The sequence below is a fragment of the Ailuropoda melanoleuca genome, chromosome 13 (genome assembly GCF_002007445.2).
Source record: "Ailuropoda melanoleuca isolate Jingjing chromosome 13, ASM200744v2, whole genome shotgun sequence".
NCBI lineage: Eukaryota > Metazoa > Chordata > Mammalia > Carnivora > Ursidae > Ailuropoda > Ailuropoda melanoleuca.
Window position 1 is genome coordinate 74,625,346 of NC_048230.1, and position 24,562 is coordinate 74,649,907.

At 57.3% G+C, this 24,562-nt stretch overlaps 2 protein-coding genes across 30 annotated transcripts in view; both read right to left on the reverse strand.

Moving 5' to 3' along the window:
• Positions 1 to 2,644, reverse strand: part of GFRA4 (GDNF family receptor alpha 4) — a 7,999-nt gene extending 5,355 nt beyond the window's left edge. For 5 of the 6 annotated variants that reach the window (XR_004619833.1, XR_004619835.1, XR_004619834.1 and 2 more), the window contains exons 1-2: positions 388 to 1,262; positions 138 to 247 (exon numbers count right to left, since the gene is read on the reverse strand). Coding sequence is in view for 2 of the 6 variants with exons in the window: in XM_034641313.1 (XP_034497204.1) it covers positions 138 to 247; positions 388 to 1,253 (976 nt within the window). In the remaining 4 variants the exon portion in view is untranslated. Of the gene's footprint in view, positions 1 to 137; positions 248 to 387; positions 1,263 to 2,584 lie in introns of those variants that run through there. The other variant, XM_034641314.1, reaches the window with a different exon arrangement.
• Positions 2,645 to 6,631: 3,987 nt separating this feature from the next.
• Positions 6,632 to 20,491, reverse strand: ADAM33 (ADAM metallopeptidase domain 33). Of its 24 annotated transcripts, none has more exons than XM_034639935.1 (22): positions 19,773 to 20,489; positions 17,323 to 17,402; positions 15,004 to 15,080; positions 13,186 to 13,261; positions 12,905 to 12,981; positions 12,626 to 12,815; positions 12,320 to 12,385; positions 12,166 to 12,237; positions 11,816 to 11,982; positions 11,646 to 11,730; positions 11,389 to 11,531; positions 10,709 to 10,886; positions 10,499 to 10,588; positions 10,078 to 10,273; positions 9,843 to 9,951; positions 9,567 to 9,765; positions 9,394 to 9,471; positions 9,202 to 9,312; positions 8,977 to 9,124; positions 7,671 to 7,762; positions 7,413 to 7,601; positions 6,632 to 7,156 (listed from the first exon to the last, which is right to left on the reverse strand). In XM_034639935.1, the coding sequence occupies exons 1-22, from the start codon at positions 19,873 to 19,875 to the stop codon at positions 7,076 to 7,078; spliced, it is 2,607 nt and encodes an 868-aa protein (XP_034495826.1). In that variant the 5' UTR covers positions 19,876 to 20,489; the 3' UTR covers positions 6,632 to 7,075. The 24 variants fall into 24 exon arrangements, 20 of the variants coding, with proteins under 20 accessions (XP_034495826.1, XP_034495830.1, XP_034495838.1 ...); XM_034639937.1 differs by having other exon boundaries at positions 7,013 to 7,156; positions 9,204 to 9,312; positions 13,186 to 13,264; positions 19,773 to 20,486; XM_034639945.1 differs by having other exon boundaries at positions 7,013 to 7,156; positions 7,413 to 7,487; positions 9,204 to 9,312; positions 13,186 to 13,264; positions 19,773 to 20,484.
• Positions 20,492 to 24,562: the final 4,071 nt, after the last annotated feature.

Here is a 24,562-nt window from a genome sequence, read left to right on the forward strand (position 1 = left end):
CGCGCGCTCGCGTTGTCCACATAGTTGGGAGTGACGGCGGTGCCTGGGGGGACCCCGAGGGCTGAGTAGTCGGCCCACCCAGGGGGAGGCATCCCCGGGAGAGCCCCAGCCCGCGCCCGGATCCCGGCAGTGCGTACCCACGAGGCCCGCGTAGGCCCGCAGGCAGCGGGGGTCCTCATCCAGCAGGCAGCCATCTGGGGCGCTGGGGGCGGGCGCGCAGGAGGCCTGGAAGGCCAGGAGGCGGGGCCTGCACGGTGCGACGGGAGGCGGGTGAGCGGGAGGCCCCGCCCCTCCCAGTCTCCACCCCTCTGGCTCCCACAGCCCTTTCGCATCTGCAACCCAGCCCCGCCCCACCTCCGCCCCTTCCCAGGTAGCTCCGCCCCGCACCGGCAGATCCGGCTGTGCTCGCAGGCGTCTAAAGGTGCGAGGCAAGAGGGCGCCGGGCCGGGCCCGGAGAAGGCGCAGGCAGGCACGAAGGTCTGGCGCCGGCGCTCGGCGCACGCGGCGTTGGCGCACGGGCAGAACAGCAGCGCGTGGGTGAGCGCGGGCGGCCCGCGGGCGAAGAAACGGCGCAGGGCGCGGCGGCAGCGGGCGCGGGGGCAGCCTCCGGGCGCAGCCCGCCCCAGGCACTGAGCCACGTATTCGGTGCGCAGTCGCTGGCACCGTGCGTCCTCCGTGCACGCCTCGGCCGCGTCCAAGCATCGGTTCCGTCCGGCCGAGCTAGGGGACCCTGGTGGGGGGGCGGGCAGCTGCAGTTCTCCGTGAGCCCTACCAGTGCGCTTCACCTGCGTCCCCCGGCCTCGCCTGATGCGGGGCGCGCGGAACCCGAGGAGCGTAGTAGAGTCTGGCTCGGAGGTGTGACCGACTGGCACTGACGCGCCCTCTGTCGCGGGGGTGGGCGGCCACCGGCTCTGGGGAGTCCTGCAACACGTCACGTGTGGATGGGGCGCACCAAGACTCGGCCTGGCCTCCCCCAGACACTGAAGCCCATCCTCCCCAGGCACCACTCCTTCCGCAAAATGGCCACACCATCCGCGGGGCTCCTGCACTCTCATAGGTCCCACCTGACGCGGGAAACAGAGCGAGGCTTTTGGGGCTTTGGCTAATGGATATTTATCCGAAATGCCTTTGAGGACAATCTTTGACGCGCTGGGACACCTGAGCTTTCTTCCTTTCTTCTCCTCCCCTGCCCAAAGAGATCCTTTGAGTGTATCTATTGGTTTCTGGGTCTCCCTCCTTCCAGACCTTCTCATGCGCCTCCTTCTGCCCCTTACCGCTGGCGTCTTGCCCTTCCACTTCCTGATGCTCCCTTCTTGCCCATCTCCCGTGTTGCACCACCTGGACTCTGGCTTCCCCTGGCCCCTCCGCTCTCCACTAGTCAGGCAAAAGAGGGATTCCCTGAAAGGGCTCTGGGCACTGGAGGGCCCATTTAGACCTGGCTGCCAGGGTGTGGATTCCAGAGAAATCCCTCTCGTCAGGCCACAGGGCTCTGTCCTGAGCCACAAGGCCCAAGAAGCCATGATAGGTGCTGGCACTCTGCTGGGGGCCAGGCCAGGGTCTCAGAGGAAGGGACTTGGCAGCCCCTTCCTAGGACCTGGGTCACCAAAACCAGGCTACCCCCGCCCCTCTCGGTGCTCTCAGCCCCTGGGAGCACCACAGTCTTGGGGAAGTTCTCCAGCCTGGCCCCACATCCTTCGCACTGAGTATGTAGAAGGAGATGGCTCCTGCCTCAGGTCTGGGAGCAGGGTCCCCGTCTGGCCCTGGCCCCCTCTTTCAGGATCCCTGGATTGGATGGCGGGAGCCACAGTGATTCTCGCTGAATAGCAAGATGAATAGATACCAAGGGCTTAGGATGAGTAAGTATGTGGAGAGGGTAGACAGGAGAGAGGGGAACCCTCCCTTCCTGTCTCCTCTCCTTCCCTCACCTCCAGGACGCCAGGAGCAGCAGACAAACTCTGCCCTTCTCTCCCAGCCAAGCCCCTCACATGCCCAGGCTTCAGCCACACAAGCAGCACTTAATGTCACCTAAGGTCTCGGTCCCTCTGCTCCTCTGCTTACAGGTTTCCCTCTGCCAGGAGTACCCTTGCCTCATCTTTACCCTCAAAACACCACATCTCAGCTCCAATATCTCGTCTGCCTTAAACCTTTGTCCGATTCCATTCTCCCCACCCGCTCCACGCGGTAAAGTGACCCCTCCCTCCACAATGCCCCAGCTGGGGAAGGGGAAGCCAAGCAAGGAACAGCAGATGCGTGACGCCAAGGAATGAGTGTGAAGCTTCAAGACTGAAGATGGAGAGTAGGGGCTGGGGAAGGGTAAGAGAGGTGGGAGAGGGGACCCAATAGGAAAAAGAAAGTTTCTGGGACTGGGGTACGAAGACAGGACTTGGGGGTGGGGAGTGGCGGGCTGCCCGGTGGGCTGCAGGGCTGTCAGGTACCGGCACACCCCATATACAGGCCTTTTGCCGGTACGCCTTACTGTGGTTGTGGTTTTTCCCAGATCGTCCTCTTGCCCCCTCACTCTGTCCCTGAAGATCGGATAGAGAGGCCAGAGCTCAGGGGCCTGGGGGAGGAGGTGGCCACTCACCCAGAAGCAGCAGCAGCATCATCGCGGGCGCCACGCAGAGGCCCATGCCGGGCAGGCAGCGAACAGGAGAGGACGGCGAAAAGCAGAATCCCAGCAGGACAGGTGTCCCCCTCCCAGCACCGCCTGAGCCGAGCGGTGGGAACCCAGGTGTCGGTGATGACACGACCACTCCCATGGGGAGGAGCCTTTGTAGCGGGAATGACGCCCCACCCCACTGAGTCTCCACCCCAGGCCCTGCCTTCAGGTAGGTGGGGGAGCCACTGAATCCAGCACCCGAATGTGCTTAGGTGGAATCACACACACACACACACACACACCCCAATGTAAGGAGACCTTGTCTCTCCCATGCCAAACTGTTAACTTTATGAAACATTGTTCTTTCCCTGCTTTTATAATTCTAACTTTTTGTTGTTAACCAACTTCAGACTTGAAGAAAAGCTGCTAACAAAAATGTCAGTGTTCTCCTTAATCTGTCCTTCTCAGGATGGCTTTGGCTATTCGGGATCTTTTGTGGTTCCACATGAATTTTAGGATGATCTGTTCTATTTCTGGGAAAAGTACCACTGGAATTTTGATAGGGATTGCACTGAATCCGTAGATGGCTTTGGGTGGGATGGACACTTTAACAATGTTAATTCTTCCAGTTTGTGAGCACAGAATATCTTACCGTTTATTTGTGTCATCTTCAATTTCTGTCATCAAAGTCTTGTAGTTTTCAGTGTACAGGTCTCTCACCTCCTTGGTTAAGTTTACTCGTTAGTATTGTTTTATGCTATTGCATATGAGATCGTTTTTATTTCTCTTAAAGATAATTTGTCAGTGAATAAAAACACACCTGATTTTTGTATGTTGATTTTGTATGCTGTAACCACCAAATTTTTTGGTGGAGTTTTTAGGATTTCCTATATATAAAATCATGTCATTGGAGCACCTGGCTGGCTCATTTGGAGCATGTGAGTCTTGATCTCACGGTTGTAAGTTCAAGCCCCACATTGGTTGTACAGATTGCTTAAAAATAAAATCTTTTAAAAAAATAAAATAAGAAATAAGAAATAAAATGTCATCCGCAAACAAAGATGTCAGCTGTGGGTTTATAATTATCTGGCCTTTGTTACTTTGAGGTATATTCCTCCTACATCCAGTTTTTTGGAGTTTTTATCATGAAAGGATGTGGTATTTGGTCAAATGCTTGTCCTGCATCTATTAAAATGATCATATGATTTTTTCTTTCTATTAATGTGGTGTGTCACATTTATAGATTTGCATATGTTAAGCCAACCTCGAATCTCAGGGATAAATCCCACCTGATCATGGTGTGTGATCCTTCTAATGTGCTATTGAATTCACTGTGCTAATATTTGCTTGAGAATTTGTGCATCTGTATTCATCAGGGATACCGGTTTGTAGTTTTCTTGTATTGTCCTTGTCTGGCTTTGGTATCAGGGCAATGCTGGTTTCCTAACATGAGTTTGGGAGTGTTCCCTCCTCTTTGAATTTGTTGGAAGAGTTTGAAAAGGACTGGCATTAATACTTCTTTAAATGTTTGGTAGAATTCGTCAGTGAAATCATCTGGTCCTGGGCTTCTAACTTAACATGGACTTTATCCCACTGATTTTCAGTTCTCTTTGAATAAAAAATACTGTGGCTATAAATTTTCCTCAAAGTACTGTTTTCATGACATACCCAATTTTTGATCAATTTTTATCTTGCAATGTTTTATCATGCAATTTTAAGTACTTTAAGACATGCAATGTAAGTGGGAGTCCCATGGGATCCAGACACCTACCCCCCCCGAAGAGTGAGAGATGTATTAATCATGTTCTTTATTTTCTGTATTTTATGATGGTTTGACATCTTGGTTTGGCAGGGGAGGGGGGGCAGGGAGCTTGGTGGCTGCAGTAGAGACTGCCTCTAACCCTAATTCCTAGAGTTCACGAAAATTTGCCTATGAATATGTCTTTCATATGCAGACCGACCAACCCCATACCCCAACCTTACCAAGCCTATATTTGCCCTGCATCACCACAGCGCCAGGTACCAGACCATTAGAGACCACCCCTATACCCCCCAGCTGGTCAGTCCTGAGCCCTTTATCTTGCCCTGCCTTGCCTTGCCTGCAGAAACCTTAGTACAGGCTCTCTCCCATCACTCCTGCTTCTGCCTGCTGACTGAACCTCGTGCTTCCCCATGTGGGCCTGCATGGCATGACATGACCCCTTCTCTTGGGAACTGTAAGTAATAAAAACTTTCAGTGGCATTCATCTCTCCATGGCAGTACTCAGGTCATCGTTATAAATCAAAATCTCATGGGTACAATTAAGACAGAAGGCAGCTTGGGGTGCCGGGGTGGCTCATTTGGTTGAATGTCCTACTCTTGTTCTCAGTTCAGGTCATGATCTCTGGGTCCTGAGACAGAGCCCCACATCTGGCTCTAAGCTCAGGGGGGAGTCTGCTTGAGATTCTCCCTCTCCCCCTGCTTGCTCTCTCTCTCTCTCAAATAAATAAATCATATATGGAGAGAGAGAGACAGAAGGCAGCTTTAGAAAACTGTCTCATCAACCTCTGGGGTTGATGGAGTGGACGCCAGCCCCAACCTGGGGCTGCCTCTTCTCTGCTGCCCATGGCAGGAACGGTTAGTTGTCAGAATTCCCCCAAGTCTTCATGCCCTCTGAAACATGATTCTGCTGCTCTTCCCATTGAGGTAGTTTGTCTCCCAATCCCTGGAAGATGGGCTAGCCCTGTGACTTGCTTGTGCCAACGGAGCATTATGGAAGTAAAATGTGCCAGTTGTAGAATCTTCCAGAGGCCTTGCAAGCTTCCCCTTGCTTTCTGGCAGGGCTGGGACAGGTGAGACAGAAGCACTATTATGAATTCTTCCTTCTGCCTCAGGTTCCAGTGTGGCTTGGCAGGACACTGTCACTGATCTGGTCTTTAGTTAAAATTCTGATATTTTGTTCCTCGTTGGGTTTTTTGGCATTGATTTTGATCTTTTAAAATATTGCATTAAACTATCACGTATCTTGATTGCTCTTTTTTTGCACTTAAGATAAGTGCATCACGTGCCTTGCCCTAATCCTGGTCCTGCTCTCTCAGACCCTCCCCAGCTGTCATGTGAGTCAGCCTGAGCTAGTCTATTGGAAAATGGGTGCATAGCCCATTTGTCCTCATCACTCTGGTCAACAGCCAGCCAAACCCAGAAGCAGAACTGCCCACCTGACCAGCAGCTGATTGCCAACCCAGGAGCCCAGCTGAACCACCTGCTGAGTTAAACCTAATTTGCCCATTCACAGAATTAGCTGTTTTAAGCGACTGTGTTTTGGGGATGGTTTCGTTATATAGCAACAGCTGACTGATAGAGAAGGTCACCCAGCAATTCTTTCACGAAGCATGGGGAGAGAATAAATGGCTTCCCAGAATCTCCGAGGGAGGCANGTTATATAGCAACAGCTGACTGATAGAGGTCACCCAGCAATTCTTTCACGAAGCATGGGGAGAGAATAAATGGCTTCCCAGAATCTCCGAGGGAGGCAAAAGAGATGGGGCAAAGGTGTCATGCAAGCTAGGTAACACCATCCCCAGGTGCATTTGGGGCCCTGGCTGCCATCTGAGGCTCCACCCACCAGCTAGCACCCCTTGAGACCTTCAGGGAGACTCACAGAGGCTCAAAGGCAGCGTGTCTTTCTTCTGACTTCCACTTTGGTGTCCTTTTTAAAACAGCTCCCACTGTCCCCTCCCATGGGATGGAGGAGAGGCTGAGTAGTGTCCAAAGTGAGGGGGCTACAGCAGACCCCACACTCCTCCAAAACCTCAAGTGGAGGACCAAGAATAGGGGTGAGGCTGAGGAAGCGTCTGAGGGACAAGACAAGGCAGGAAAAGGGAGGGAAGGGGGTCCCAAGGATTTTGTCTGGGTTTTTTTTGTTTTTGTTTTTGTTTTTGCTGGGGCCAGGCTCCAGGGAAGTGGACTCCATCTGAAGTGTAGGGCCCCCAGAACTGGCTTCAGGCCCGGCAGTCACTGGTCTCTACAGAGCTGGGTCTGGGTAGACTACNTTTTTTTGTTTTTGCTGGGGCCAGGCTCCAGGGAAGTGGACTCCATCTGAAATGTAGGGCCCCCAGAACTGGCTTCAGGCCCGGCAGTCACTGGTCTCTACAGAGCTGGGTCTGGGTAGACTACATGCAGCAGACACACCCAGGCTCCCCGGACAGACGCCTGTCCTGATGCCCATCATGACCCAGCCTCCCCTGGTGACAGGAGGCCAGTGACTACGGAGCCTTTGCTCCTTGAACTGATAGATTCTTGGGCTGGAGTATGTACCCTAACAGGATCCCCTAGTCCTAAGGAATGGGGACAGCATTGGGCACCTTCTGATAAGGCTCTGGGGTTCTGGAGTGGATGGGGCAAGCTCAACTCAGGGGAGAAACTTGCAGGCTGCCAAAGTGCAGGAGGTCTGGCTCTGGCTTTGCCCCTGGGAGACTGAGTCCCTGGAGCGGCTGTCAGCAGTCGACGGTCTGTAAGTATCCTCTCGGGAGCTCCCTCTCACCAGAGACAGGATCTTGGCTTTTGGACTTGACCTGCTGAAAATGAGAGGAGGGGTCACCCCTGAGGGCTGGGACCCTCTTTCCTCCCTCAGTGAGGACCAGTGACCCAGGAAGAGATACAACTTCTCTCTCTCCCACCCTTGGGGCTTCCAGCATCTGGTCTCCGTGACAACAGCTTTTCCACAAGGTCATATCTCATGGGCATAATAACCCAAGCTCAGAAACCTCAGAGTAGGGGGAGGCATATGAGGGGCAGCAGAGGAGGGTGGATGAGGTGGGGAGGCCCCCCTACCTTGGGGTTGCAGGCAGCGCCACAGGGCAGAGGCTTCTCAAGGTGGCTCCTGGGCTCTGGCAGAGCTCTCCAGGTCTGCAGCAATGGGTGGAGGACACATATTGTGACCACAGTCAGGAGCCCCTGGGGCAGGGTGGGGACAGGGGTCTCGAGGTGACTGGATGCTCCATGGAAAGGAGGTGGGCCCATCTGGAAGGAAGCAGATGGCAAGAGCCCATCCTTTGCTTCCCTCCCCATCTCCTCCTGTGCCTCACTCACCCAGGCGCCGAGGCTTTCCAGTGGCTGCTGGGCCCAACTCCAGGGGGTGAACACTGCTGGGGGGGCGGTCCCTGTTTGGGCCGTCTTTGGGCCTGAGCAGTGCGATAAGACAGCAGGAGGTTGGCGCAGTGGTCCCGAGAAGGCATGCCCGACCTGAGTTCTGCCTTGAATGAGTCTCTACCCTTCTGGTCCATGTCACTGCCTCCAGTTCCCTTCCTGCTCCCTCCTGGGAGAAGCCCCTGCGTTCCAGCCTCCAGGTCCAACTCCTGCCCTCCCAGGGCCACAGGCACTTCTCTCTAGCCCTGACATTTCTCTCAAGCTCTGCCATCACCCCAGCATCCAGGCACCCTCCGGATATTGGCATCTCTCAGGTTCCAAAGATGGGTGGACTTCCTCCCAGTAGCAGCTATACCTGTGCCCCTTGCCATTGGTGGCCCTGCTGCCCTCGATGACTCCCAGCCACGCCTGGCGGCCCACGTCCCATCTCCTAGAGCCTTGCCACGTCCTTTGCTATCTCTGTGAAACAGTCTCCACTGCCCTCAAGATTCTGCCATAGTGGTGATATGCGGTTGCCCCCCACCCCGCCCGGCCCCCTTAGACACACCAAACTCTGGGCACCTTGCTCCTCCCCCATAGACCTGCAATCACTGCTCATCCTGTCAAAGTCCTCTCAGAACCTGGGACCTAGCTGGTGCCCTCCCCCTGTCCGAGCTGCCTTCTGCCCCAATCTCTAGCCCAAACCCTGTCCATTCCCGCAGCTTGTCTGGAGCACCCCCAAGGCCAGGCTGTGTCAGATGTGCCATAGGGGGCCTCCCTTGCCCAGCACCCAAGTGATCAACTGGGTGAGGGGCAGGCCCTTGGCACAAGGGCAGCCAGCCCCATAGCTAAGCAGCGGTGTGGAGTGAAAGGATGTGCTGGGCCCAGCACTTGAGGACTTGAAAGGTGTACAGAAGAGATTTAGGCAGAGGAAGTGGGAAAAGGCTGACAAGTCATGAGAGGCGAGGAGAGTCTTGAAGGGCACAGTGGAGCAAGAACCGCAGGATGAGCCGTAGAACAAAGGCAGTCTAGGCTGAGGCGGCCCCCTGGTGGGAGAGACAGAAGAGGAGGTCAAGAGGGGCTGAGCCGCAGCAACCAGGAGGGGTTGAGGGCCGCATGGAAATCCACACGCACCCATTGTGGCCTCCAGCTCAAGGCTCCTTTCCACCGCCTCTGCCCACCTCTGTGTAGCCAGGGACCCCACCCCAGCTCCCCCAGGCCCAGCCAAGTTCTGCAGAGCAGGAACCACAGGAGTGGGCTCAGAGCCTACCGACTGCATGTGGCATCCCTCCTCGAGCCCCAGAGCCATTGCTGGAGATGGGATCCCGGCTGCCCGCAGCAGCACCAGGCCAGGCCAGCCCCCGGGAGCAGAGGCAGCAGAAAGCTAAGGACCACTGCCAGCAGGGAGGCCTTGTGGTCTGTGGACAACAGGGTAAGGCTGAGTCCTTAGCAGGCGCACCACCCCAGCCCCTCCCCACTTGTCCCCCATGGACACACTTTCAGGCTGCATAGGGCCACTGTCCACACTGCCACCAAACCCTGGCTTGTCGCAGGAAGGCGGAGCCCAGCCTGGAGCGCAGTGGCAGTTTTGGTTACTGTTGCAAACCTACAGAGGAGAAGAGAAAAGGAGGATCCCATGGGATCAGGAACCCCGAGACCACCCCCCATCCCCTTTCTCGCCACTCACCCCATGGCCATGGCAGGCTGCCAGGCATTGCTCCAGCTCCCAGAAGGTAGTGTTTCGGCAGCGCCTGTCCTGGCACACCTATGGGCAGTGTGTGCAACTGGGCAGTGAGGGGGAGGGACGCTCCCACTGGTAGGACTCAAGCATTAGGGAGGGGCTGGGGGTGCAGGGCTCACCATGCTAGGTCCACACTGGGTGCCTGGCTCTACCAGGCCCAAGTTGAGCACGTCCAGCTGGACCCCGGGCAGCAGGAAGACTCCCCTGCAGGTCACCTCCTGGCCTCCTAGTCCAACCGTGGAGTCCACAGGCACCATGTGCGGTGGGCGTGGGCGCGGCTCCCCGCCCAGGCACTGCAGCTTCCCGCACTGCGCATCCCTGGGGAGGAAGGTGTAGGGTGCTCAAACAGCGAGAAGTGTCCTAGCGCCAACGCGCTACCCAGCTTCCTCGCCCACCTTTGCGCACAAGGCACGAAGCCACCCTTGCCGTCCTCGCCGCAGTTCCCGTGAGCGTCTCCCGCGGAGTTCACGGTCTGGAAACAGGCCTCTGGGGCTGGGCTGGAGCCTGAGGAAGCATGGGCGAGACCGCGCTGGCTTCAGTACCCACCCCCCGGCACTCCCCCGCCCATCTTCCCTGGAGTAGAAAACAGCGCAGACCGGAGGATGGGCCGGGGTGCTCGGGTAGTCTCACCAGGCCCCCAGAGCTGCTGGCACTGCTGCTCGAGTGTAGGACACGCGCCATCCCAGCAGTAGCCCCGGCCGCTGGCACACGGCGAACCGTCCAGTAGGTAAATGTCCGGGGGGCAGTAAGGGGAGGCGCCCGTGCAGAACTCCGGAAGGTCACAGTCGCCCACGGCTCGGCGGCACGGCACGCCAGCTGGCTTCAGCTACGCAGGTGACCAGGTGGAGGGAGGGTGGCCGAGGCACAGAGGGACAATAGACAGCGAGAGACCCACGCCAATAGCGCGGCTCAGAGGCTGGAGGGCCAGACGGGCCCCGCGCGGAGCACAGCCAGCACCCGCAGGGGGACCCGAGCGCTCCAGTCAGCCAAGACCCCCAGGCCGGCTCGCAAGCGCCCCCTAACCCTCACCCCGAGCCTCCCACGCCCTCACCAGGCAGCGCGCGCAGCAGTCTCCGTGGGTGCACTGGGCCCCCGCACGCAGCGAGCAGTTGTGGGCGAGGCAGCAGGCGTCCGGGCACTCCTGGAGCCGAAAAGGGGATGTGGGACCCGGTGAGGAGCCGCGCCCCAGACCTCGGGGGAGGGGGCGGGCGGGCCGCCACTCGGGCCCCCGGGGGGGGGGGAGCGGGAGCGCGGACCTGACCTGGCTGGCGCCGCAATCACAGTCCTCGCCGTCCTCCACGAGGCCGTTGCCGCAGCGCGCCCGGGGCACGAGGAGCCTGGAGTCGGGCGCGTTGGAAAGGCACGCCCCGCCCCCTTTGCGGAAGAAGGCGCGCAGCTGGCGCCGGCTGCAGGCGCTGAACACTCGCGGGAACGGGCGCCTACGGGCGGGGAAGGGCGTCGGGCGCGCGGGGACCGCCACCCTCGGCCCCCCTCTCCTCTCCGATCTCCTCCCACAGCCCCTGGGCGCGCGCACACCGCCTAAGCGACCGGCGGCCCGGATCCTCTAGATGCAGGGCCCAAAGAGGGCAAGTAACCCGCACAAAGTCACACTGCGAGCCCGAGGCGGGAGCGCGTCACGCCAGGACCAGGCAGCCCAGGACTCGAGGCCGAATCGCGACCTAGCGCTGCTACTCCCGGGGTTAGAGAATCCTTGCTAGAATGTTCTAAAAATTATCTTCATTCTTTTGATAATCCGCTTTTTCTGCGTTTCCTCTTTTTAAGCGTCATAAAGAACTCTCGGGGCGGTGCTTTGATCATATCCCCATTTTACCGAAGAGGAAATCGAGGGATAACCTTTTCTCCCAAAGAAAGGGCCGCCGAGGAAGGCCCCCGGGTCCAGCGGAGCCTCCCCCGCCGCCCCTACGCGAGCAGTGTCCGTACCCCGTGGCCGCGGCCATGACGCAGCCGCCGGGCTCGGCCGCCGCCTCCACGCAGCAGCCGTCAGGGTCGTGACTGAGGCCAAGGCTGTGACCTATCTCGTGGGCCATGGTGGCCGCCGCGCCAATGGGGAGCTCTGAGTGGTCCTGAGAGGGAGTGGGGACGGTCACGGCGGGCTGAGGGGACGCCTCCTCCCCGCACCCCTTCCCTGCGTCCTGCTCCCGTCCCGAGTGTGTGTGTGGGGAGGGGGTGAAGCTCACCGTGCTCACGCCGCCCGAGCTCTCGGCGCGACACATGCCCTCGATGGGCGCCAGGCCCACGGTGGCGCCCTGGAAGGCGCGGCCCCTGAAGGCAGAACGCAGTGTGACCCGGCAGGGCCAGGATTCTAGGCGGCCGGCAGGGGCCCCGCGGGGTCGGCGGAGGCACCCACGTGAGCAGCTGCGCCGAGTCGTGGGGCCGCCGTGCCCACAGCCCCCGGCGCCAGCGCAGGAAGGCCCAGAGCGTGGCGTTCGCGTCCGGCGTGACGCGGCTCTGGTCCTGCTCTGTCCACACTTCCAGGCCGGTCAGGGCCACCTGAATGTCCAGAGTCCTGAGAATCTGCGGACGGGACGGGGGTGAGGACAAGAGGTGCCACAGCACCGGTGCTCCTTCGAGGGGGCGCCCTCTCTTCTCCGTTCCCTGGCCTCATCTCCAAGCCTGCCACACTCCCCTAGGACTTGCCAGCCCATATGGCAGTCCCCCCCCCCCCCCAATTAGGGCTCTCTTTCCACCAACCCCAACCTGGTCCACATAGTTGGCCACTTCCAGGAGGCGCTGTTTGGTGTGGTTCAAGTTCCGGTGCTGGGTCAAGAACTGGAAATGCAGACATAAGGGGGTGTGACAGGCTGAACTGGCCCCATCCCACCCCGCCAGCCCCCTGGGGCCTCTGGCTCACCAGCGTGTGGTCAGCCACTATGTACAGCTCCAGGAACTTCGGGCTCCTGCGGACCTCCCGCCTCTCCTGGGGAGAGGCAATGGTGACCCTCAGTGGCAGGCTGTTGGGCTTCAGTCCTGACCACTAACCCCAATTCCCAGGAAGCACAAAGTTAACTTTAAAAATTGCTAGAACTTGTTTCTTCAGCCTCCAAATAAAAATTTCAGGATCGGAGGCCCGGAACTGCAGCTGTGTATTCCTATTCCTTGTGATTTGGAGGACTATGGATTCCACATTCCCAGTCCCACTCTTATCTGTGCCCCTGACCTTGATCTGAGTGTCACGAGAAAGGCTGGCCATGTCCCCTTTGTTCCTGGCATCCCTGTGGCCACAGGCCCCTTTCCAGCTGAGCAGCTGCCCAATCCGGAACATTCTGTGAGTGATGAAGTCCTCAGAGTCCCCAGTTGACCGAGGATGCACATAATAACTGGCATTCCTGCCCAGTGTGATCAGGCCCCTGGGGTGCAGAGGAGTGCAGGGGAGGGGGGGTGTGAGGGGACTCTTGGCCCAGCCCCAGCCCCAGCCCCCTCCCCCAGAACTCCTCACCTCATCCCAGAGCAGGTGCTGAAGACCACCCAGGAGTCAGGGAAGCCCCTCACATGCCCGTGGTAGTGGCAGTGGTCCTGGAGAGCAAGGGACCCAGCCCCAAAGCTCAGCCAGGGCTGAACTGGGAGGGACCAGAGAGAGAGAGAGGACATGGTGGGAGGCTGGCTCCAGCCTCTCCTTAAGAACAGGAGGAGAATGGGGAAGGAATGGTGGAGAGGTCTTCAGGGAGTGCACCCCCCAGCACCCTGACCCTGTCCTCAGAGCCCATGGAAGTATCTCACCGTGCAGTTGGGGACCAGCACCACGGGCTGCCCATCTGGGCTATAGTGAGTTTCTGTGTATCCTGGGACCAGCAGCCTGCTGGGAGGGGGTGTTGTAGAAGTTACCTAATTCAGCACGGCCTCTTCCAGGATGCCCTCCAGCCTTCCTCCCTGAATGCTAATGGAGCAGCTCTGTGAGTGAGACATAGGGCTAGCACTGAAGAAGCACCCACATGTATCTTAGGGAAGGGACAGGAGCCACCGTGTGTTGCTCAGATCAGAAAAACCCTGGGCTAGAGGAAGAAAGGTGGAGGGGAGGAAGGAGACTTGGTGATGGCTGAGGTGTGGGAAGTGGGAGTGTGGGAAGCACCAAGGAGGAGAAGGAATGGGGAAAGAGTTTGTGGTCCCTGTGGGACCTGCGGCTGGCAGCTGGGTCCACAGGTCTGGGGAGGGGCAGGAGGGAAGGTTCAGGAGACACTGGTGAGGAGGTGGGACCTGGAGCTAAGGAAGTGCAGTGACCTCCCTAGGTGGCCCTACCTGCTGCTCAGCCAAGTTGGGCATCTGGTCAACCCTCTGTCATCCTCTTTCCCACCCCCAAGATCCTTCAGACCTTCTCTGGCCCCTAACTCCTCATATCTCCCCACCTGTCCTATGGTGATGCTCACCCCATGCTTCCAGAGAAAAGAGAATCCCCACCTGCTCACAGCTGCTCCTGCCTGCTCTCCTGAGCAGGAATCCCCATCCCCACCTTCTTCAGACCCCACTCCAGTAATGATTCCACCTTCCTTCTCCATCTCTCCAGGGTCCTTCCCACCAAAGCAAATCAACCATGGGTCAATTTCTCTTCTGTAAAGAAAATCCTTGACCCCCATCTTGCCTTGACCTCTTTACTGCCAGACCAACCCAAAGACCTGTGATGCCTGCTTCTCCACCTCCTGGTCTTTCCTCCACCTTCTCTAGATTGGCTTCCCCAGTACACACAACACACTCAAACGGAAAAGTAGGCAATGCGGTCACTCCCTTTCATCTGCGGGGATGTTGAACCCCAGAGGAACTGTGGTTAGATGTGGTGGAACTAGAATGTGTTCCTGATCCATCTGGCTCCATGGGGAAGAAGTCAACATGTGTAGAGTGCTTGGAACAGTGCCTCCAATGAAGCAAGCAATCAATGAATGATAGCTGTTGGTAATTCCATCTGGATGGTTTCCAGACCCCAAGCTCCATCTTGGATACCCACCCCACCCAGCCCAGTTCTGCCTGCTCATTCACCAGCTCAGAATCTTTGGCTTTGCACCATTCTGGACACTCAGCCTTAAAATGGCCTCTGTGATCTGGCCCTACTGGGACTCCCCAATTTCATTTCCTGCTGCTCCCTTCCCGCAGATGGAGACCCTCCAGGCAAGCCAGGCAGACCGCCGCCCCCTGAATGTATCTTGACTTGGTAGCCAACGCACCTTTGTCCCTGCTGTCCCTCAGCCCAGAGTTCCTACTCAATTTTGGAATCCATCTTGGATTCTTTTTTGACTCAGCACACCCTTTAAGCACCCACAGGGTGATGCTCACTCATTTCTGGCAGGAAGCTAACAAGGTGCTCCTGGAGCTGGAATGAGAGGTGTGCCCCACAGCAGGGCTGACCCAGCCTCAGCAGCCTACTTCAGCCTTGAGGGAGCCGGTCATGGGCTCGCATGACTCTTCCTGTCACCTGTACCAACTGCCTCTGGGGCCCTCGCCCCATCCAGCCTCCCTCGTGTGTTGCCCTCAGTGCCCCCCACACCGATTCCCCCCTGGAGAGGGGGGGCTGTTCTTGGCTGCCAGCCTCCTCCCCGGCCTGGTACTCACTGGTTCTTCTCCAGCTCCAGCAGAAGCTCCTGCCCTGCAGCCTTCAAGGCCACCAGTGCCGTGTCTAGCTTCGAGACCTGGGCAAGGAGAGCAGGGCTGAGGGAGCGGGTGGGATGGGGAGCTGGCTCCTGAGGGAGAGCACTAGCAGCAGGGGGCAGCAGGCTCCCCACTTGCCACCGGAGGTGTGGATGGGTGTGGGGGTGAGAACTTGCAGGCATGTATGTTCCCAAACTCGGGATGCTTTTGGTTCTGACAACAGGCATCTGACACAGCCTGCGAAGTGAACACCACATCCTCCAGAGAGATGAGGCAGGAGGTCCCAGGAAGGTATCCTGCCTTACACAAGGTTACTGGGCCCCTCCTCTGGCCCTCCCTCCTGTTTCACATCCAGAAGCCTTCCTCTAGGCGGGGAGGACAGTGGGGTGCTGAAGACATTGGTAAAGGAGCGTTGGGTAGGCAGCCTCAGGCGTCCTTACAACCACTTGTTTCTGTATCTTGCTGCTCCCCACTCCCTATAGAATTCAGACTTTACTTCCTCCTCCTCCAATTCTGAACCAAAAATTTCCCTGGCCTCCCGAAGGCCTGCCCCACACCTGCTTCACTGACTCCATGAAGTAAACATTAACCCCCCCCATTCCAGGCCAAGAGGAAAACAGCTCGGCTAGATGTCAGGAGGGCGGGCCCAGGCCAGCCTCTCCTTCCCCATAGCCTCTTTGCCTCTCCCACCCTGTGGGAATACCCCACTGCCCCGCCTTGTCCACTCTGCCTGGCTGGGGGCCCGGCGTTGGAGCCGGCCCAGGAGCATCGTGGAGAGCTGCTGGCCCCCACCCTTGCTGGCCCTTCCCTTTTATCCCACCATGCATTGGGCTGGGCACCAGGCCAAGGGGCTCAGATTCTTTTGGGAGCCTTTTCTCTGCAGGTGGGGAGCAGACAACTCCCCCACCCCAGCCAAGAGACCTCCCCAAGGCCCCAAGCATGAGCTCACGTGGCTGGAATGCCATTTACATTATTGGAGAAAGGTTTGCACCAAGGACAGACAGCTGCCCCAGATGGAAAGCTTCCTCCTACCTCAACCCCAGCCCTCAATCTTCACCCCTGCTGTCCTTGCTTCCTGCCCTCTTGGTAGCCCTGCTATTCACTCTGCACCCCATCCCTAACCTGAAATATGGGTATTTAATGCCTCTTGGACAGGACTCCCTGCCTCAACTCTGTCTGCTGTCCTCATCTTGGCAGGCTTCCTGGAGGCAGAGGAAAACAGTGCCCTCTGGGGTGCCCTTCCACGTCACAGCGCAGGCCGGACTGGGAGGGAGGACCACAGTCAGTGTGACCCCAGCATGTGCCTAGCCTTCCCCTATGCCAGTGATGTCCAGGACAACCAACTCAAAGCTTGGGCCAGCTTGAATGGGGGCCCCTGAGGGTCTGGGGGACCCAGTGAAGGTCCGAGGTTAAAAGCTGCTGGGCCTATGGGGGCCTCCTAGCCTCATGACAGTGTCCTTCTGCTTTTCTCCTTGCTGGCTTAGATAGTGGGTTGTTCTCTCTTGCCTGAAAATTCAGGATGAAGAGGGCTCTCTAGACCTAGGGGGACATTGGTCAACAGTTACAAGTCTTTTGGACTTAGTGGGCGTCAGGCTTCTGGGCTTCTGGGCTTCTGGTCTTAGGCTGTGTGACCTTGGGCACTTTCTCCAACCCCTCTGTGCTTCAGTTTGCCCCTCTGTGAAATGGGGATACCAAGGGCACTGGCCGCCTGGTTTGCAGTACAGCTGTGTGACACATATAGATGGGGACACAGTCATTTTGGAAGTGTGAGGGAAGGGTGTTGGCAGGAAGCTGGGGCAGAGCATCCTGGAGAAGCAAAATCACGTGCATTTGGGGGACACTAAGAGAGTGACCAGTGCCCCCTGGCCATAAGTGGATGCTGATGAGCCAGGGAGGCTGACGTTTTCCTGGAGGGAACGGCCATGTGTCCACAGGGTAACATGTTCTGGTAAATTTTGCAAAAGGAAGGCATTTTGGTATTTTCTTCAAGAGGCCCCTGAAAAGTTTCAGGCTGCACAAATTCTGGCCCCACCTCTGCTTGGTGGGGTGGGGGTGGCCTGGATAATTCTGGAAGGGAAGAAGCAGGGGGAGGTGGGGGGAGGAAGCCTGAAAATGACTTCCATGTGTGAAGGCTCATGTGAGCCAGATCTCCCCACCCCCACCTGCCAACCCTCCAGGAAGGGGCTGAAAGGACCCCAGCCCAACTGCCACGCTGAATGAGGAGGGCGGAAGGGGCTGGGAGACCCTGGGCCCCTGCGGAGGGAAGCATGTGCTGGCACTGACCGGCTCCTCCAGGGTGCCTGCGCGCCGGGCTCTTCCATCCAGGACCCAGTGCAGGGTGACTGGCTCTCCGGAGTGTTTTCCTGGGGGGAAGACAGAGCAAAAGATTAGGGGGAGCATGGGGGGGGACGACCGAGGGACGAGTTTACAGGACATCAGTTGGGTGGAACAGGAGACTGCGTCTTCAACACTCAAAGGTGGAGCCTGGAGAAGGGTGGCCACCTGTGGGGCATCCTTGGAACCGAGAAGCCACCACGGAGGTGGCAGAAGAGAGACAGAGGAGCCTGGGAAGGATAGCTCAGCTGAGGAAGTGGGAGCCCCACTGACCTGGGGGAGGCTTGGGGGTCAGAGGTCACAAGGAAGAGACCAAGGCCCCCAGTGCAGAAGGGAAAGGAAAGAGGAGGCAGCCTTGGGTATTTTTAGACTGGGCAACAGATGCTTTTGGGGTGAGAGATCTGTGAAGAAAGATGTCTCCGCCATCCGAGAAAAACAACAGCCAGATGTCTGGGGAGGCCTACCTTGCCCAGACCTCCCCTTGGGCGCTTCATGCTGGAAGTGGGACTTCCAGGGACCCCAGCTCAGAGGCCCCTTCCCAGGATCTTTCAAGGTGGGGAGGCCTGGGGGACAGAGCCTGAGTGCTCCCAGGGCAGGCCTGCTTAAGGGGGCTCTGGAGGAATACCAGAGCCAAGCATTACTCAGAAGGCTCTGGAATGCTCCCTTGGAATGCTCCCAGCCCCCCACCCCACAGTGGGTCCCAGCAGCTCTTGCCACAACCGCCCTGCAGGAGCCAGGCCCCAGGCAGCCCAGAGCCTGAAGGCAGCCCTCCCTGTCTGACACAATCCCTGGGGAAGCCAGCCCAGCTCCCAGAACTGACAGCTCCCCAGCACCCACCCAGCCCTGACCCCACGCTGAGATGGCTGACTGCGAAGTGTTCCAGCTCTTGCCAGTCTACCCAAAGTACTTTCTCTTCCTCCATCCTCTCCCCCAGACCCCATCAACAAAGACCCAGAATAGCAGCAGCTCTAGGAGTCCCCTTCCCCCAGGAAGCCCTCCTGGTTTGGATGAGCGAGTTGCCATGGTGGGGGAGGGATCGGAGTGAATCTGGGAGGAGGGGGACATGGGGGGCAACCAGAGAGGACTTAAACTGGGTTTGGAGAACTACCTCTTGCTGCCCCTAGGCCTCCCAGGTAGAAAGGGGAGGGTGTGTCTGCGTGCACGTGCACGTGTGCTTGCGGGTTGGGGTTCTCTTCATGGCACCCCTAAGGAGGGAGGGGGGGCAGAGATGGAGCTGTGATGATGAGGGTTAGGGAGCCAATGTGGTGTTGGGAAGCACAAAGCCTCTGTCCACTCTTCCCAGGGGTCAGATCCCCCTCTCCTGACCCCAGGCTGAGGAGGAGGGAGCAGCCATCCCCCAAGGCATGAGGGCTGTCATCCCACCCCCAGAGGCCCCAGAACAGAACAGGACCCTATCCCTATTGGGTACTCCCGGACAGTGCTCTGGAACCCCGAGTCCCCAAGCTGCCCAGTCCAGCTGGCCATTCCTGCCTCCTTCCCCGGGTCCAGTGTCCTCAGTCCCCCCACAGGGCACTTCCCATACAGGGTACAGGACTCGGCCAGTCCTCCTACGCACTGCACCAGGGTTGTGGAGGTTACCTTCCAGGGACCCTTCTGTCTGAAGCAGCCTTCTCTACCTCACCAAACAAGGCAACAGTATCAACAACACACAGGCACCGCCCCAAGGCCCTGGGATAGGGGATGAGCCCGTGGGCTGCATGAGGCCGCCCCTGGTCCTCTCATCTGAGGGCACAGCAGGGACTCCTAGGAACCAGCGGGCTCCGCCTCAGGGCTGGAGGTGCAGGAAAGTCCACACTGGCGGACGGGGTCTGGGGGTGGTCAAGGCGGAGAATTCTGGCAGAGGGGTTTGGGAACCTGGGCAGCTGCTCAAAGGGGACCCCCCCCCACCCCCACTGCTTTGCCATTGCCACTGTGGCAGCTCGGCAGAGTGTGTCAGTCTGGGCCGCAAGGCCAGCCCNCGGGCTGCATGAGGCTGCCCCTGGTCCTCTCATCTGAGGGCACAGCAGGGACTCCTGGGAACCAGCGGGCTCCGCCTCAGGGCTGGAGGTGCAGGAAAGTCCACACTGGTGGACGGGGTCTGGGGGTGGCCAAGGCGGAGAATTCTGGCAGAGGGGTTTGGGAACCTGGGCAGCTGCTCAAAGGGGACCCCCCCCACCCCCACTGCTTTGCCATTGCCACTGTGGCAGCTCGGCAGAGTGTGTCAGTCTGGGCCGCAAGGCCAGCCCAAGTACAGCCGAGCGTCCCTGGGCAGCTCCTGCGGAGACCCTGCCTGTCATCCCGGCCACCGTGGTGGGGGTTGGGGGGAGGGAGTGGGGGCGGTTCAGGCCCTCCATCCCAGACAGCGACCTCGCCTGCCCCGCGGGGCACGTCCCACTCACCTTGAAACGCCTCGGCCCCCCGCACCGGCAAAGGTAGCCTCAGGAGCAGCAGCACCAGCAGCCACGCCCGCGACCCTCGAGCTCTCGGAGACCCCCGGCCCATCGCTGCGAGCGCCTCGGCCTCCACGCCGCGGCTCCCGGCTCCGCCCGGGCTGGATCCACCAGGCCGACCCACGCCCAGAGCAGCCGGCCCGCCGCCTCCCGACCCTCCCGCGCCACCCCGCACGGAGCGCCGCAGCCCGTCCGCTCGCCCCTGGCCGCCGGCCCCAGCTGCGCGCCCTCTGGGAGCCGGAGCGGCCGTCTAAGGGTAGGAGCGGGGCGGGCGGAATCCGCGCGGCCCCTCGGGGAGCGGCCCGCGCGGAGCCTCCTGGCAGGTCTCGGCGCCCTGTCCCCGCGGGGGCGGAGCGGGGGCGGAGTGGGGATGGGGCGGGGCCCCCGCAAGGGCCGGCGAGGGCCACTGGGGGTAGGTGAGGGAGAGACCAGGACTGGGGGACGCCTGTTGCTGCTCGGGTCTGCGCAGGGAGCGCCCCCCGTCCGCGGTCCCCTCGGCGGACCTCTGTCCCCGCCTGCTCACCAATCCTGCCCGGAGGGACCCTGGCCGGAACCCGGTGGAAGTGCCCCTAAGAGAAGGGAGGCGGGCGCCCGCGAGCGGCAGGTGCGGCGGCGGTTCGGGGCTCAGCTCGGCGTCGCGGTAGCCGCCAGCTCCTGTGCCCGCGGCGCGCAGACGGGTCGGGGGAGCCGAGGGAGCCGGGGGAGCCGCGGTCCGGCGGGCTTGGTGCCCGGGGAAGGAGAGGCGGCCGCGCGGGGGTGGGACGGGGACAGCCCATGTCCCGGGTGGTGGCCCGAGGGAACAACTACACAAAGCCACAGACTCCCAGGGGTAGAGGATTCTTTCTGCTTTGGCAGCATCTGTTTCTTTTAAAGGTTTGTTGTGTACTTAATAATTCGGAGAGCGAGTAAGCCAGTATTCTGATAGCGGGAGATGTTAACTTTTTTTTTAAGATTTTGTTTGTTTGTTTGTTTGTTTGTTTGTTTGTTTGAGGGGTTGCTCAGGGGAGGAATGAGAGGGAGAGACAATCTCAAGGGGACTCCTCGCTGAGCGGGGAGCCTGGGCTGAATCTCACCACCGGACATCATGACCTGAGTTGAAACCAAGAGTCAGTCGCTCCACCGAATGAGCCCCTCAGGTGCCCCAGGAGGGACATTAGCTTTTAAGCAAATCTACTAGTTTTTGAGAACAAATGCGAAGGTTCCCTTAGGAAGAGTTCCAGCAGCGAGGGAAACCCTATGTTGGTCTGATTCAAACATCAAAAGTATAAGATGTTAAGGGATCATCCCTCTCTTTTCTGTCCTCTCAACGCACATCCCCCAACCAACGCAAATCTTTTAAAAAAAATGAAGTGCACCTGTTCTAAGTGTCCAGTTAGATGACTCTGATAAATTCATAGGCCTCTGTAATCACCACCATAATCCAGATACAACGTTCTGTAACCAAACCAGATGAGAGAGTTTGCCCCCCCCCACCCCGACAGGCAGCAGGCCAATAAAACTGACACTGAGCTTTTGCGATGAAGGAAGAGAAGCTATTTACTGGTATAGCACCATGCAGAAGAATGGGGAACTAATGCTCTAAAGTCCCAGACTCCCCAATGGCTTGCAAGTGGAGGGTTTTAGGGGCAAAATTTGGGGCAGGGCTGTCCTGAGAAGGTGGGTGCCATTGATTGGAGGCCCAGGAGGTCATGTTAGCAGGTGCCCTGGTACCACTTTGGTCCCCTGGGAGGTCTTTTTCTTCTCAAGAAACTTGGAGTCTGAAAAGTATATTTGTTCTTTATGCTAGAGGTTTCATTAGGTACATCCAGTAATAATTTCCTCAGGGTAGCACTGATTAACTACTTGTAAGGTAGTGGGATTGTGCTCCTGAAGGTTTCTTGGCAGGTCCAGTCCAGCCATTCCTGCAGGCAATAAGACCTCTAGTCTTCATTCATTCACCTGCACTGACAAGGTGGATGCTGGCTGCAATTTCCATTGCCCCCAAAAAGTTCCCCTGTGCCCCCTTCCCAGTCACTCTCTCCCACTTCCAGCCCCAGGCAACCATTGATCTGCTTTGCGTCTGTACATTCGTTTTGCCTATTCCAGAACTTCATATCAATGTTACCGTAAAGCATGGATTCTTTGTGTCTGGCTTTCTTCCCTCTATGTTTTTGAGATTCATTGACATTGTTTCCTGATCCGTAATTTGTTCTTTTGTAGTGCGGAGGATATTCCATGAGCTGAGGGAAGCACTCTTTCTCTACTCACCAGCTAGGCATCTGGGTTCTTTCCCAGCATGAGACTCTCCTACATGCTACAAAATTGCTGTGAAGTTTTTGAATGAATCTGTGTTTTCATTTCTCATTTCTCATCTGTGAAGACCCAGAAGTAGAAGGGCAGGGTCATATGCCAAGGGCATATTTAAGTTAGAAAGAAACTAGTTTCCACAGCGACTGTGCCATTTTGCATTCCCATCAGCCATGTAGGAGAGTTCCTGTGCCTCCCCCTCCTCTCCAGCACTTAGTGTTGTCAATCTTTTTAAATTTTAGTTATTCCAGTGGGTGTGCGTCCCCACCATTTTTTATAGTTGAATGCTGCCACTCATTTGTATGGTCCCCCCTTAGGCATATACATGGTTTCCAGCCCTTCTGCTATTGCAAACCAGGCTGTGATGGATAATTTTAAGCACAAACTCATCTGTGAGGTGGTTTCCTGCAAATGGGATTCCAGGGTCAAAAGATATGTGTTTTTATGATTTGAGCAGATCCATTTAAACTGCCCTTCAATTTGTGCCAGTTTACAGTTGCACCAGCAACTCGAGTTCCCCTTTGCCCACAACCTTACCAACACAGCTCTCAAACCGTGATGGGCTTGTCTGAAGGTGAAAGTCAGTCTTACCTTCCATTTCTCCCAGCAGTGAGCTTGAATAACTGTTCAAACATTTAAGAGCCATTTGTATTTCCTGTTCCCTGAATCATGTTTCTACTGAGCTGTTGGTCTTTCTCGTAACAACTTGAAGGAACTCTTTATATATGAGAGAGATTCACCTTTTGTCTGGAGTGTGAGTTGCAAATATTTTTCACAGTTTGTGAAATGTGATCAGCCTTTGTGTGTGGCTTTAGTTCCGTTACTTTCATCACTAACTAGCAGCTGATTGTGTGACTATAACACCTTTTTCATTGATTCTACCGTTGCTGAACATTAGGGTGGCTCCTAGTTTTGAGACGGTACCAAAAATGCTGCTGCGGACATTTATGTGTGTGTGTCCCCTGCTTCCTGCCTTCTCCTGTCTTGCTCCTTTCATCCATTTACTGATTTCCCCCTCGGAGCACAGCCTGACATCGCTTGCACATGAAATCTCATCTTGGGGTACCAGATCTAATATAGACATAGACGGCTTTGGTCATGCTGNCTTTATATATGAGAGAGATTCACCTTTTGTCTGGAGTGTGAGTTGCAAATATTTTTCACAGTTTGTGAAATGCGATCAGCCTTTGTGTGTGGCTTTAGTTCCATTACTTTCATCACTAACTAGCAGCTGATTGTGTGACTATAACACCTTTTTCATTGATTCTACCGTTGCTGAACATTAGGGTGGCTCCTAGTTTTGAGACGGTACCAAAAATGCTGCTGCGGACATTTATGTGTGTGTGTCCCCTGCTTCCTGCCTTCTCCTGTCTTGCTCCTTTCATCCATTTACTGATTTCCCCCTCGGAGCACAGCCTGACATCGCTTGCACATGAAATCTCATCTTGGGGTACCAGATCTAATATAGACATAGACGGCTTTGGTCATGCTGGGGGCTCCAGTGTGGGCAGGCTGGAGAGACGTCAACCCCTCCCTCTGTGGATGAGTAAATGGGGTCACCATGGGTGCCACCAGCAGCAGCCCCCCCACCCCCGCAGCACAGAATTTCCTGATCCTCCTGCTACATGAGCCGGGGCGGGGGGCAGAAAGCAAGGCGTCCTATCACAGCTTGGGGCCATTTTGGCTGTCTCTTCTCTTAGGGAAGATTTGGGGAAGAATCGGGGTGGACAGGGAGATCTAGACTTCCCTCTTGAACCAGGAGCACAATTCGAGATTCCAAAACAAAATGTGGATCCTGAGGATGGGGAAATTATGGAGACNTCTTGGGGTACCAGATCTAATATAGACATAGACGGCTTTGGTCATGCTGGGGGCTCCAGTGTGGGCAGGCTGGAGAGACGTCAACCCCTCCCTCTGTGGATGAGTAAATGGGGTCACCATGGGTGCCACCAGCAGCAGCCCCCCCACCCCCGCAGCACAGAATTTCCTGATCCTCCTGCTACATGAGCCGGGGCGGGGGGCAGAAAGCAAGGCGTCCTGTCACAGCTTGGGGCCATTTTGGCTGTCTCTTCTCTTAGGGAAGATTTGGGGAAGAATCGGGGTGGACAGGGAGATCTAGACTTCCCTCTTGAACCAGGAGCACAATTCGAGATTCCAAAACAAAATGTGGATCCTGAGGATGGGGAAATTATGGAGACGCAGTTCTAACCATGGTAAAGGAGTCCTGAAAAGGAAGAAGAGAAAGCTAGAAAGCCCCAGAGATCCCAGAGACAGGACGACACAGAATGTACAGCCTGACAGGGCTTGGTGAGGACTTGGAGGTGGCTTGAGCCCTAAATGAGAGAGGGGTCAGGGAAGGCTACTCTTCGAGCAGCCAGACTCTGAACACGGAGGGTAGGCTTCAGTGTGGACATCAGGGTCCTCTCGGGCAAGAAAATGGCAAACTGGTGAGC